General features: G+C 43.9%; 1 protein-coding gene across 4 annotated transcripts in view; it reads left to right on the top strand.

The window, feature by feature from the left end:
* The window catches only part of LOC133351440 (SH3 and multiple ankyrin repeat domains protein 3-like), a 631,852-nt gene that overhangs the window by 191,304 nt on the left and 424,646 nt on the right, over positions 1–15,902 (top strand). For all 4 annotated transcript variants that reach the window (XM_061566655.1, XM_061566657.1, XM_061566656.1 and 1 more), the window contains one exon: positions 3,456–3,659. In XM_061566655.1, coding sequence (XP_061422639.1) covers positions 3,456–3,659 — 204 coding nt within the window. The remainder of the gene's footprint in view (positions 1–3,455; positions 3,660–15,902) is intronic.

The following is a 15,902-nucleotide window of genomic DNA, read 5'->3' on the forward strand; positions in this document are numbered from 1 at the left end:
CAACATATTTACGGGATTGCATGTCGAGTTTCCCATCTGTAGCGTGTTCCATTTTCACCTAAATCCTCCTGCTGAGAAGCAGGATATTCTTCCTTGAAGCAGCAGATGTAGCTTATCTATTTATTTGCTTAAGCATTCACTTAATCTTGCGAATCCCAAAAGAATTGCAGACATGCACACCCACAAACGAAACATATAATACTGTAACACACGCCAAGGCGAATATGAATCATGATTCATGGAGGAAATCCATTGGTGAGGTTACATTGGCTTTGCTCTCACCACTGCCTTAGAGGCTATAAACATGTGACTTTGCATATCCAGTCGATTGGAACTTTGTGGTCTGAGGTCGCAAGTACAAATCATCATTCGGAGATTGAAGTCAGCCTATCATCCCTCTGGGATAGATAAAACGAATGCCACTTTGCATGCCATAAACAGTGGTTATTCCACGTTTTTTATGGCAACTGCCATATAAATATGGAATTGGCACCACCACTGGTTTACATATGCTGATGAACACCAGTCCTGTGCTTATCTGAACAGGGATCAAAACAAATTTATTGGAATTCCCAGAAGAGCGTAAGCTGACATAGTCTTTCCATTGACGTCAGGATCTTCTATATCCACTTTGTAACAGACAGCACTCTCAGTGTCCTCAAAATAATAAACTCGATGATGGTGGAGTACAAACCATCAAATTTATGTAAACTTCAAATCCATGAAAACTTCCTTCGCAGCAAGCCATCCAATGCCTATCTGCATACGCAGAATGCCGCTTTTACTTTACAATCAAATATATCATCAACAGTCATCATCTAAATATGTTTCTTCTTTTTACCAGGTCAGGCCCACTGAGCTATATGGCTCTTTGTCAGAAGTGACCTGGCTATCACAAATTATAACTCAACGAAGTAGCTCATCATGTGGACATTTATAGCAGCCACCTTTATAAATATGGGGGGGGGGGGGGGGGCAGAAGACCTGGAGAAAAATCCACGTGACCACGGGGAGAGAGGAAGACAATCAAACTCCAAATCAATAGGTGTCAGGGTCGTGTTTGAACCCACGACCTCCTGGATACCAGGAGAGGTAGTTAACATCTCACCACCGTGGCATCATCTATCATCCTCAAGCCGTCACCTTTCTCATAGTCCTACGATGCAACGATTGAACCTGCTCATGAGCTGGTTTCATCGCCCCCTGCTCCACATTTGACGTCGTCTCGGGCGAGTTCCCTACTTTGGCTGCCACTCCGTCGTTAGTCTCGACCGCCCGCAATCGTTTCTTCTCGCGACGTGTCCTGCCCAAGCCAATTTACTTTTCTCAACGGTCACAATCGTGTATTACGAGCGTTGAGATGAACACGGTTGGCTATGTACAGTGCCAAAGAAGTCCATACATACACTTAACCTGCATATGTTCTGTCGTCCATGTTGTTCCTGTTTTCTCCTACTAAATGTAATTGCAAACGTGCATGTAGCCACACTCCACTGCACATGCTTGAGCTTTCACGCAAATTTATCCACTGCCATCCTTGTTTGGATGATGAAGATATTTGATCAATTTTACTCGTAACCAGTGTATTGTGTTAATTAAATGCCCCACAAAAAATACATAAATACAGTTCAGTGCCAAGGTTATAGTGCTTTAACCTGATAACATTGAGTGGCAATTGTTCAACACAAAGGCATTATTTTCCCAGAAACATGTTTTTTGGCCAGTTAAATGGAACAGGGTACATTAAATATGTGTGTAAATATAGCGCTGTGTGTCATTCTATGCAATTGCAAACTTTTTGCAAACCACCTTTGCAGCAACTAAGCTTCGAGCCACAAATTCTGCACGGAATATCCAGACCCTTGAAAATATATATTTTCTGGCTTTGCTTGCCTGGGGCTTGAACCCAGGACCTCATAAGTCCTGCCTCATTATCCTGACATAAGCATTAGCCTCCTTTTCCCTCCACGGTCCCTCAGAACGGTCCGTCAAAAAAAAAGTTTACGGTATCTATTTTTTTACCTTGAACTAGATTTCATGTCGACAGAGTTGATGCAGATATTTCACTGTTCCAGGCATATAACCACTGTGCAGGGTAGCTATTTTATGTCAATGATTTCCTTCTAAAATATTAACTCATTTTATAATGGGGACCTTTAAAATTACACTTTGTTTTTAAATGTTACAAAACTATCATTACCCTACATATCACTTCACTTTCTAACATACCGTGCATTTATATATTTTTTTCCCCAACATGGCCCAATTTTTTTTTACTACTGATACATGTTGTACAATATTGTCCGATGATATGTGGCAGTTGTCATGAGGAACAAACACACGCAATGTACAATAATGTAAAGTGTTTGCACTGTGACTAAGACAGGGTATTCTAGATTTGAAGCTTTCGTGACTGCAAGGATACATACTCTTTGTTTTTTTCGGTAAAGTCACGTAGGTTAAAAAGAGAACAAATAAATTAAATAACGACGTTTCGGAGGCAACACAAGCCTCCGTCTTCAGGTGGAACCGTCACAGCAAAATTACTGTTGAGAAAAGTTAATTAGCCAATGTTGCTATGGCATAGCATCCGTCCTACAATCAGAAGATTCTGAGTTCAAAACCAAGACCAGGGTTCAGCTCAATGCATCATCCCGTCGCGATCAATTCAAATGATTGCCGCTGTAAGAATTCAAGATTCATTGTCCTGTGGAAAAATCTGAGCAATGATGGCTCAGATTATGTGATTTTCTACACCCTCTAATATTAAATTGCTGCCAATGCAATCTCAGATTTTTACTTGCAATGTTATTGACAATGTACGGTACTTATACAACTGTGACCATTGCTTGCGTTCCAATGTCATCCGTTCCCAGGTTAAACGCGACCCGTCCGTGTCTCTTGAGCTCCCACGCGGTTGAACAAAATAAACTCTATCGAAATCACACGGGACTCGATGAGAAGGTTGTTGGTTTTAACCGTTGAGGGGAACACCCTCAGCCGGACGAATATGACATGTTCCCCACCGTGGCTATTGGCATCATTGGTGACGAGCGCGACCAAGCACTCACTTGAGCGGGGAGACCGCTCTGTGCGACGTTACCACCTCGACAAGCCGGTGGAAACGCGTCGCGCTCGCCGTTGTCGTCGTTCCGTCGGTGCGCCCACTTTCAGTCGTGGAGACATTGACGCGGCTTCAAGGAGAAAAAAAGGAAATCCGATGAAAACGAAGCGTTCGCAAACGTGACCATCTGCCCCTCTGACCTCCCCAAATAAATATTCGTCCGCTACCCAGCATCCCTCGCAAAAGATGTAAGGGGAATTTTAATAGGCTCTAACGTGGTTAATCAAAGGATGTTGATTGAAATTGACGTTATCGCCCCCATGTCCCCCCGACCCCCCCCCCCAACTGCCGACCCCCCCCCCCCACTCACCCCCCCGCAAATGCCCTACAGAAATGCCTGCGTTTCAACCCCAACGCGACCGTGTGGGTGGCCAAGCAGCGCATCCTGTGCACCCTCAACCAGAGCCTGAAGGATGTTCTCAACTACGGGCTCTTCCAGCCGGCGTACAACGGGCGCGAGGGCAAGTTCCTGGACGAGGAGCGGCTGCTGCGTGACTACCCGCAGCCCATCCACTCCGGGGTGCCTTACATCGAGGTGGGAACACCGCGCGTGAACGCCTCCCAATATTATAGCGTATGTGTCACAGTGACGGGTATGTATCACTGCGGTACGTATGCATAATCTGATGAGATACATATGCATCACAGTGTATGTATCACGATGATACGGACAGAGTGGTACATGTATAATACATGCGTATGTATAATGCATACGTGTGTATGATACATATGCATCACTGTGATACATACACAGTGATACATATGTATACAAACATTGATACGATATACAGTAAAACCTTGGATTGCGAGCATAATTCGTTCCGGAAACGTGTTTGTAATCCAAAGCACTCGTATATCAGCTGTGATCACGTGACGCTCGGCAGACAAAGCGTATGCACGTACTACTCGTATTGCAAGACCTCGCTCGCTCGTTTATCAAATTCATATTTTAAAAAAAAAATGTGCTCGTCTTGCAAAACACTCGCAGACCAAGTTACTCGCAATCCAAGGTTTTACTGTATATGTATTACAGTAATAATACACAAAATGTACGTGTCGCAAGTGAGACGTCAATTCTCACTGTACAATTCGAGACAAAATGTCAAAGGTACGACGTTATTAGTTTGTTCCCTTAACTTTGTTGGTTGTGATTCGCAATCGAATTTTGGGGTCGCGCCAAATTTGTGTCACGCGCCGCCAGTTACACGGCCGAGCAAATTAAATTGTCATGTGTGCAAACAATTAACGTGTCAATTGCTATTGTTTCGGTGAGCTGATGGACAATTCTCCGAACCAAAAGTGATCAATTAGATTCGACGGTTTGCTTCAAACCTCGTATCGTAATCACTTTTAAAATTTGCATTATTTTTTGTGCTGCAGTTCACTCAACAAAGTTGGCCACAAGTCTTATATCACCATTGTAACTTTAAAATGTATCAAAATTATTATATCGCACGTGCTGCTCATTGTGAAATAAGTAATTAAGGGAAATGCAATAATTTATTATGTATTATAATCACTAAGCCAACAATTACTCTGGAAACATTTTCGCAAAAGAATGATGTAATGGGATAATAACTGCATTCACAAGTTTATAAAAAAATATATATACGTTGTCAGGAAATAAAATATTAAATAAACTAGCATGATAAAAATAAAACGATCGGCAATAATCATACTCTAACGATATTTTGTGAAAGTATCGATACAATTATTGTGCATCTTATAAAGCGTACAATATATTGCAGCGTCGCTACAGTGTGACAACCTTAATGGCAATCTGGACGGCTGATGTTATGATCAAAGCATTCAACTGACATCAGAAAGTTGTGAGTTCAAATGCCCGTGCGGGGTTGGCTCAGTCCACAATTCCTCCCGAGCTGATAACGTGAGCACCGCTTTGTGACAAATCAACCAGTTCCCATATGAAGAAAATGATCAATCAATGCCACTACAATATATATTTTCCATGGCTGACTCAGGGTCACGAATGGAGATGAATCCCGTTCCATTGCTCGTTTGAAAAGGGAGATGGTTTGATTTCTGTGGCTTCACTGAAATGGTGAGCGATAGCGAGTGCATACTGATTACAATTCTAACCGCACTCTTGATAGACTCATACTCTTAGTTCTTTCGGTAAAGTCACGTAGGTAAAAAATGAAATTAATAAAAATAAAACAATACAAATCACGACGTTTCAGAGGCAACACAAGTCTCCGTCAACAGGCTGTGACGATCCCACCTGATGACGGAGATTTGTGTTGCCTCCGAAACGTCGTGATTTTTATGGTTTTATTTTTATTAATTTCATCTTTTAATCTACATGACTTTAACGAAAGAACTAAGAGTATGAATCCTTGCAGTCACGAAAGCTTCAAATCTTGATAGACTGCAGTCGTGAAAACTTCTACTTGGGCTTTATGCATGTCACTTGAGTGAAGCGCAGTCGCACGTTTGACATTCAGTCTCATCTCAGCCACATATTTGGGGACAAATACAATTACTAAAATCTAGTCCAAGATGCCAGGTACTCATTTAAGTCCGAGTCGTCCAAGGGGAGCTCCAGGAATCAACTCATGTCATCAGGTTCATAGCGCAGTTAACTAACTGCTGCACACGCATGCTCATACAGAGACAAAGATCCATTGTGTAGCCTACACGGGCTGTTGGGGCAAGTGCTGTTAACAAGCACCTATTAAGGCCGACACGGCATGCTTGGGGGTGGATGTGGCCGACACCATGCCCATGCCGCTTTTGTCCCACCCAGTGCTGATATTCACTTACTGCACCAGGTACACATTGAAGGCTAAGTTGATCTATGGGAGGACCAGGACCACTGTAGATAATGTTAACCGTGACGGTGGGTCTACCTGTCCCCCCGCGAGCACAAGCGTGCGTGCGTGCCAACCACGGGCACTCGTAACACGACGCCACAGCGGCAGGAGCCTTCGTTCAAAGTGCGGCTTAAAACGCCTCTCGTTGCCCGACGCAGAGGCTGGCGGAGCCGCAGCGTATTCGACCGTCGAACTGACGAGCCGCCCTCTGTTGTGCGACGTCGAGGCTCGGAGCTGCGCGCTCGTTCTCTCTCTCTCTCTATCCCGAGGCATTAGTTCGCCTTCCACTGGGAACATCACGGCGTGCCGCTCCGATTAAAAGTATTTTTTTATAGGGAAGAGGGAGGGGGGAAGAAAGAAGAAAAAACACATTTTTTTGCGCCAACGATGATTGCTGCAAGGGTGCGAATTATACACGGCTGAAAGCGTTATACGTCGGCGAGACCAACGAGTTTGACAGCAGCCCCATTTGCGAACATGTAAAGGAAGACCAAATCGTGAACCGCATCAAATGAAGGAGAGGAAGCCAGTTTAATATAATCTAAGGATGCAATGACGACGGCGTGCACAGTTAATGATTCGCACCTGGACCATGTGTTGCATTGATGTGACCGCTGTAATAGCCTGCACAGTGTTCATTCTTTACGTTCTGTGAGCTCGTCAAACACAATAACATGGCGTGGGTCGGGTCCTTGAGGCCAGCATTGCGGCCGGCGCAGTTTGAGAATTTTGCTTAGAAACTCGCAGCCTTCGCAATAGGCTCCAACTAATTATATATTTATTTAAGGCTTCGATGCAATTAGGCAGGCGGGGGGAGGGGACAGCCAGAACATTGACACGTGAGGGTCACTGTAAACAAGAACATCGTGCAATCAGTAACTCGTGAAGCCAGAGGGCAAACAGTGGAGAACGGTATTGTCAATGTTTGGGAATACCTCAAGCGTACAACACTACAAAGGTTAATGAATGTACAGGACATGCATGTGCATGCTTAATCACAGAAACGAGAGCTGATATTCGCAGAGGAAACAACGCGAAACACAATCGGCAACTATTTTCCCAAACTATCGCAAGAATGCAACGTTGCATAATCCAATGAAGGAGACAGGGCATCAATGCATACCGCAATCAGAGTATGACCCATACTTTTATAGGCGGTAATATCCTTCCTGTGTTGACTTTTGGACCCAAGAAACACGTTTGTAATAATGAACCCGAGCACTCGTCCTCGAGGAGCGACACAACAATTCCCCAAGCACGTGTGTGGGGCTCCTGAAAACTAAACTAGTTTTATTTTCCATAATAGAGTTTTTTTTGGGGTTAGATCGCGTAAATATATAAACGAGTTTAACACGTAGGTTTTCGCGATCAATATTATTCATAAGAAAGTTTTTGGGTTAGATCGCGTTATTTATAAATATACGACGTTTCGCCAGTAATTACAACGAGCCTCATCAGGCGACAGCCAGATTTGTGAAGTCTTACTGTTTCGTTCCTTATATAGAGGCGTAGATGTGGTGACCACGTACTCAGATTGTAAATGTTGTGGCTTGGCTCTCCAACACACCGGTGTGCTGTACTCGTGACGAATTGGCCACGTTCTGTTTACGTGACAACCCTTACTAGTTGGCTGTGTCGGGTGATGGCGGGTTTTAACGACACAGTCAGCAATATTTACGCGATCTAACCCAAAAAAAACCTCTTATGGATGATATCGGTCGCGTCAGCCTATTCCGTGTTAGTTTTATTTTACCAGGTAAGGCCCACTGAGCTGTGTAGCTCTTTTTTTCAGAAGCGACCTGGACACAAATGATAGCTCAACGAAGTCGCTTATCACGTGGAAATTTGTGGCAGTCAAATACCATAAACGCCTGTTGATTCTAAATGTGGAGGGAAAAACCGAAGGAACCGGAGAAAAATCACGCGACCATGGGGAGAACACACAAACTCCAAACATACAGCAGGCGTCAGGGTCGGGATCGAACCCACGACCTCCTGTATATCAGGCAAGGTATCTTAATTTTTTTTTCGGTAAAGTCACGTAGAATGGAAATAATAAAATAATACAAATAAAACATTAAATAATTCTCACGACGTTTCGGCCACCTGAGGACGGTTACTTGGGTTGTGGCCGAAATGACCTGTTCTCCACCTGAGGACGGCTACTTGCGTTGTGGCCGAAACGTCGTGAGAATTATTGTATTTTGTTTTATTTTTATTATTTTATTATTTCCATTCTACGTGACTTTACCGAAAAAAACCATGAAGATGAATCCCTGCAGTCACGAAAGCTTTAAATCGAAACCAGGCAAGGTAGTTAACGGTTCGCCACCGCGACACCGCTATGTCTAAATGTCAATTCTCTCCCCTACCCCGAAATCCCCTGGGCCCCCTTATCCTATTACAATGGTAATCCCATCACACCGCCTCTATAGAGAACAAAAACCCCTATGTCTATCCGGGAGCCCAAAAGAGGGATCAGGGTCAATCACCGGATCCCATTGGGGATGGTTGGCAATTAGCATGCTCCTGTCATGGACCCGATAAAATAAGAAAGTGTGTCAGAACTTGCCCAGGGGCTATGTCTATATACGCGTGACGAATTGGAATATCAAATGAGTCATTTGGAAGGACAGTCACCCAAGAACTTGCTGGATGATTTTGAGCGAGGCCATCGGCCGTCACAGGGTGACGAGGTCCCAGCTGTTTGTCCTTGGAGCTTTGCGTGCGGGCTGTGGGCGTTGCGAGCGAGTCTCTTCTTTCAGGACGGTTCTGTGCAGCTCAACGCTCAGGTGAACCCAGGAAGAGAGGGCAGCTCGACGAGCCACTGGGGTGCCGTTTGGAGCCAGGGACAGCCGTTGTCTCGTTATAAACCAGGCGCTGACCCTTGAATCCCTCTGCCTTGGTGGAGTAGACTCATTGCATCAAGAGCAGAGCTGCTTACTGTGCATAAGTAAAGTTAAGTTTATTTGTTTAACCAGGTGAGAACACAAAAGACCAGGAAAAGTCTAATTTGCAAGTGACCCGAGTTACCGGCAAATTGACAAACGCAAAACAAATGAAATACAGTACAGCAATGAAGCAAACTCAAACCAGAGCCATGGCCATGGGCTAGACTAGGAATCGACATCGAAGATAACAAGAAGAGCCATTTTCTTCGAATTTGATATACAAAAAACTCGAGAGCCACAATGCACGTGATAAACGTCACGAAGCAGTCCTTGAAGAGCCGCACACGGCGGCGGAACCGCATTTTGTCGACCCCCTGGAACTAGCCAATGGATTGCGGGTCGATGCTTGCTGATACAGAGTGGGGGGGGGGGTCCACTCTGCAAATACGTGGAGGAGACAGAGTCAGCTGTGGAAGGCTGGAATTCTATTCCCGAAGCAGAATAACCCCCATGGCTGGAACAGTGGAGGCGAATGAATGAGAACACTGCTTTTGAAGAGCTCATTCAAAAGCAGTGCACAGGGCCGACGTTGGTCAGCACAGGCCCGGCTCTCCGACCCTGTTGATTGTCTCCCCTCTGCACACACGCACACACAAAGATAAAAGATCCCCCGTATAGCCTTAACAGACTGTAGGGGCAAGTGCTGTTAGCGAGCACCTATGAAGGCCGCAACGGTACACGAGGGGGTGGGTGACCAGCACCACGCCCGACCGCCTTTGTTTCCCTAGTGGTGATGTTTACACACCGCACCAGGTACTCATTTGAGGCTGAGTCGACCTAGGGGAGGCCCGGGACCGGTTCAGATAATCGTCACTGGTGTTGGCCGTGAACGGGAATCGAACCCGGGTCGCCAGGTTCATAGCGCAGCGCGCTATCGCTCCCCACACACGCACACATGCACACGCAGAGACGTCGTTGCATACATTGTTACAGACGCTCACATTGCTGGTAAGAAGAAGAGGAAGAAGAGGAGAACATTTAAGACGTTTCGCTTTATTTTTTTACCCTAATTATTCTAAGTGAAGTTTAATTTCACAATGCGGTAACGTGATGTGTAGCTATAAATAAATCCACAAATGTTTTCTGGGATTTTGACTTCATGAGTGCAGACTATTAGCACAGAGTTTTGTGTATCGAAATCGAGGTATAGCCACACTCTGTTTTATCCAAAGGGTGTTATTTAGCTAAATTGACTCTGCATGATGCCGAGCTGCAAGCACTGCGTGCATCGAAACTGTGGTTTTGACTGGGTGAGGCACAGGAAGAAAGCAAGAGAGGGAAGAACGTCTTTGCATTGTGACAGCCCGGTTTCGAGACTGCAAATCAAGCTGGGATGCTGATCTGCAATTTGAGTGAGCTTTGAAAAAGCACACGGGACACATTTCAAAAAAATGTGTCGGCCCCTCAAAGTGGCTTCCTATTACCGCATCATAATCACCAGTCAGTTGCCTGATGGATTCTTGGGATGGATGCTTTGAAATACAAAGCGATCCATCTGCCACCTATCACGCGTGAGAAGACAGGCTTGCCACATCCGCCCGTTTTCAAAGAGAGCAAGACTTTGGCTCGGTTCTATTCCAGAGACTCATCCGTTCCAGGCTTAGTGTTAGGTCACTGCCAGCCAAGTGACACTGTGTGTGGTCAGATTGCTCAACAGACAGTCAACAGGTTGCGAGTTTAAGTCCCAGACAGGGTTCAGTTCAGCCCATCATTCCTGTGGATTCATTAAATGAACATGAATTTGTGGCAAGTCAACAATGAACATCTCATCGATAGACTGTGCACTACCAGAGGGATATGGAATGTACACCCAGAGGAGCATCGGCAGTTTTGCTCGATGAATGGTGGAAGCATCGTTACTGTGACCTTTGCCTGTGTACTGATGTCGTGGTCAGGCCCAGGTGCACTCAGCAGCCACTTCATCTCAAATGCCGTCAGTTTGTGCCCTTTTGTTGGCTCATGACATTAAATCACAGAGGCTGATGATCTTATGAGACGCGTACATTTCGCTGTAGCTTTATGAACTGTGCAATGGAAGCCAGCCCTTAAGTGTTGTTATGATTGGCAGCAATGTTAAGCGTGGCTGGCACTCACAAAGTCACTTTGCACAACTGTGAAATGATTGATATTTTACCATCTAATGTCCTCGGACAAAACCCTCAATTTGTGCAACGCCTGCAATTCACACTTTGTCGTCACAGTGCTGAAAACACGATTAAATCACAAAAGCCATCTGCCCATTCGGTCCAAAACAGACAGGAAATTACCATTTGACATTTTTATTATTATTGAAGCACATAAACTCACATTCTTTTTGTTGTAAGTCAAAATCGCAGCCTTTCTTTCTTACAAAACAACTTATGATTGCTGCATGCAACACAATTGGTAAGCCCTCTATGTTTAAATGCTGCAGAGATTTGTGAAGCTAAATTGTCAAACCCAATTTTTGCCAATCATCATATTACAAGTCTAGCCTTGCTCGATGGGTTGCATTCCTTTTACATCATCCCCATGTCTCACTTTAAACGTTCACTCCTGTCTCAATGGGCTATGTAGTTCTAAAACCAAAGGGGATACATTGGATGCTTCATTGCTCCTCACGTTGCACAGTGAGAAGTGCATTTCCTCAAGAAAAAAAAATACGAGAAATTTTCTTGGCGAGATTCATGAAGCAGTTTGGTCCAGAACCGTTGCCTCACTGTATCCATAGTGATCAGCCAATGGCTGAATGTAAGTTAATTATTCAAAACAGTCACCGAACGTGAGTGATACGCAAAATCCAGATCCAGCGTACCCGGGCAAATTCCTGGTTGCATGGTGACCCAGTCTAACCCTCTTGATTGTACGCTGGGAATTTGGGCTCTGCAATTGTGTTGCTGTGTAACAGATTCACATATACACACACACACGTCCGTACTCCATATAGTGTGTGGCACGCAGGTGAATATTAATTGCATTTGCGAAGTGTTTGCTGACTGTGTGAATGTGTGTGTGTGCTGACTGCGATGATTGTGAATGTGTGTGTGCTGTGGGGAGCGGTAGTGTCGGGGTAAACGCACAGCACTATGAACCCAGGGATCCGAGTTCGATTCTCGCTCACGGCCAACATCGCTGAAGAATATCTGAACCTATCCTGGGCCTCCCCTAAGTCGACTCAACCTCAAATGAGTACCTGGTGCGGTGTGTACACATTAACATTGGAGGACAAAGGCAGCAGGCGTGGTGCTGGCCACCCACCCCCTCGTGTGCTGTTCTGGCCTTCATAGATGCTCGCTAACAGCACTTGCCCCGGAAGTATTTTAAGGCTATATGGGGGATATTTGTCTTTGTGTTCTGACGGTATGAATGTCGGGAGAAGTAGTCTAGAGGTGAATGCACTGAGCTATGAACCCGGTGACTCGATTTCCATTCCCACTCAAGACCGACCGATAACAGTGGTGAATATTTAAACTGGTCGTGGACATCCCCTAGGTTGATGGAACCTTAAAGCAATACCTGGTGAAGTGTGTAAACATCATCTTTGGGCAGATAAAAGCAGCCGGGATAGTCCTGGTCACCCACCACATTTAGAAACATTTATTTGGAGTATTTTGGCTGCAATAAATGTCTACATGATAAGCCACTTCGTTGAGCTATTATTTGTGGCCAGGTCACTTCTTAAATAAATATACAGTATAGCTCAGTGGGCCTTAACTAGTAAAATAAAAAAAATTGTAATAAAAGAGGTTAGTTTAGTCGAACTGATCTTCATCTTGACTGTGAATGTACTGCCATGGGTAGGCGCCTTTAAGTGCACATACAGTAGTCTGACACAAGCACCATGGTGACGTTACCACCACTTAGTGGTGAATGGCGCTTGTTGTAGTTTTTATGGGTACGGGGTAATACATTGATTGATAGAGGGTTTTAATTACATTAATACGGTCAAATCATGTATTTTATTTACATTTTTAAAGGTTGCAAATATTTTTAAAGAAATCCCTCTTTCCTTATGTGCTTGTGTAAACGATCCGCGTGTTCTTGTTAGCGTGGATCAGTTCGACAAATTGAAACCATCGCTTCTTTGTATGCACGTATGCTGAACTTCTTTCACACCGTACATAGCCAGCCGAACTCATCGGAGGTGTGGAGGAAGGACACCAAACGAAACACAAAAACAGTTCTCAAGTGATGCGCTTTCAATCTAGATTTTAAAAGTGCATAGGTCCAGTTGCTTCAGAATATCGGAAGGAAAAGCGTTCTAGATGGCCGCAGAAGCGCATTTGAAAGCGCGCGTTGCGGTGACCGTCCCTGCTCGATGGCCAAAAGCCTCTGCGAAGACGATCGATTCGCACGTAAAAGGCGAACAATTTTCTATGAGAACGGCAGTAACTTTAGAATTAAATCTCTGCGTCGAGTCCACCGTGATAGCGCTCGATACAAAACCAATGAAAACCCCAACTGTGGTAATATTGTTTTCAAAATACACACGGATAATACACATTGCCATCATAAAACACATTGTAATCGCACAGTTACCATTCCACAGTCCAATAACAAATCTATACCGCATTCATACATGTTTGGAATATTTGCGGACATCCATTATAAAAATGTATTTTTTTTCCTGCATCTATAATAATCCAATTACTTGGACGGCATTTTCTTTCTTCTAGCATTGCCCCATTGATTTTTGTGCTCATCACTTAAATGCAATTTCAAGCAATTGTTGAAAGAGTGAATTGGCACCATTACAAAAGCTATCTTTCTAAACAATCTCATTATTCTTCTTGGTTCTTTCGGTAAAGTCACGTAGAAGGGAAGTAATAAAATAATAAAAATAAAACATAATAAAATAATTCTCACGACGTTTCGGCCACAACGCAAGCAGCCGTCCTCAGGTGAAGAACATGTCTGTCGATAAGACAGAGTCTAAATGACACGTCTTAGGCTTGGAGTGTCTATTTAAGCTGTGAGGGAGGAGGAAGAGAGCCTTGACAAAATAATTTGCATTTGAAGAGGAATTTAGCATATTTATGGGAAATGCAGGAATGCGAATAGTGCTAATTGTGAAATGCGTGGGAGGTGGGCGGGGGGTTTTCAAAGTCATATTATGCCCATGCATTATGCAGGATTAGCAGCATCAAAGGGAAGGAATGTGAATAGTATGCAGCTGCAACAACCAAACAACCACGTAAAAAAAAAGTAAAGTATAAACTTCATAGTCTCATCAGTATACTAAATATACTCTCCAATAAGCTGAGCTACTAACAGTAAGTAATACATTACAATTCTACGTCGCAAAAAATATAATATGCTTCCAGCTAAACTTTTTTCTTACATCAAACAGGTCTTACCCCGTACTATATGCTGCCATAGACAAACCCAACATTAAATTATATACTGTATTACTAGTAAACCCAACATTAAATTATATACTGTATTACTAGTAAACCCAACATTAAATTACATACTGTATTACTTAGCACTATTCGCATTCCTGCATTTCCCATAAATATGCTAAATTCCTCTTCAAATGCAAATTCTTTTGTCAAGGCTCTCTTCCTCCTCCCTCACAGCTTAAATAGACACTCCAAGCCTAAGACGTGTCATTTAGACTCTGTCTTATCGACAGACATGTTCTTCACCTGAGGACGGCTGCTTGCGTTGTGGCCGAAACGTCGTGAGAATTATTTTATTATGTTTTATTTTTATTATTTTATTACTTCCCTTCTACGTGACTTTACCGAAAGAACCAAGGAGATGAATCCCTGCAGTCACGAAAGCTTTAAATCGAAATCTCATTATTCCCCCTGAGAGCGTGTGTGTTTATTATACTCCATGGGCTATATGGGGGATCTTTGCCTGTTTTATATCTATATGTAGTGTAACCAATCCCGAGCACAGGGGATTCATATAGAAAGTTACGAACCGGTCAATGGTGGCTATGCACGTGACCTGTACTGGAGGCAGTGAGGCTTGGTGGATCGGACAAATGTGGAACTTCCTTCCAGTGAGCGTTTAGGTGCCATACTCTGGGTCGCCAGAAGAGGGCAGCACAGCAAATTAACTAATCGCCATCTGTTTACATCTGTACGGGGATATAGTGTTGCTCCCTCGCGTCCGTGAGTCTTCCCCAGGTGCTCGGGTTTCCCCCCAGACGTATAAACACTCAGCGCTAATTGGCTGAAAAAGAATCTTAAAATAAAAACCCAATGCAAGAGACTCCGGATAAAGAGTCCTACAGCTCAGTGTGGCTTCCGTGGATAAATACGTTCACAAAAAGGAGGGCCTTCATACTCTTGAGCTCAACACGAGAACTCTCTTGTGACGGTACAGTTCCTATGAAGGCCACGAGCGTTACCTTTTGTTTTTTTCGGTAAAGTCACGTAGGTTAAAAACTAAATAAATGAAAATGAAAATAACTAAATTAAATCACGACGTTTCGGGCGCAACACAAGCGTCCATCTTCGAGCCTGCTCACAATCCCTTCCCATGCTGTACCTCACTTCGTGTTGCTTTGTTCAAGATAAATATCCTATTTTTGTGCAATAGTAAAGGCGCACTGATGATCCGATGCATTGTCACTCGAAGATACCTCTAGAGGACTCAATTCAATTTTTTGTTATATCAGGAATTGACATATGGCTGGTTTCCAGTGTGGTCAGGTACCTCAACTTACAATCAGAAGGGTGCAACTCAAACTATCATGCCCTTCATGGATAATAAACATGAGTAGTGCTTTGTGTTAGAACTGGTCATCCTGTGGAGGGTTGTGGCTACATTGTCATAAGAATGTGGAGTCCTACGCCAGTAGCTGAGAGCCACCAATTAAAATCGGTGCTGTGCCATTGTTTGTTTGATCAGGGATTTACTGTGACTTTTAGTTTTTGCTTTGAACAGTTGCCTTCATTATGAAAGTACCTCCTTTAGCGACTCTGTAATCCTTTAATTACAAACTTCATTCGGTCCAGAATCTGCTGTGCTACTAAACCCATACAGCAATAAAGGCCA

The sequence above is a fragment of the Lethenteron reissneri genome, chromosome 37 (genome assembly GCF_015708825.2).
Source record: "Lethenteron reissneri isolate LAM-NWPU_2019-01 chromosome 37, ASM1570882v1, whole genome shotgun sequence".
Classification (NCBI taxonomy): domain Eukaryota; kingdom Metazoa; phylum Chordata; class Hyperoartia; order Petromyzontiformes; family Petromyzontidae; genus Lethenteron; species Lethenteron reissneri.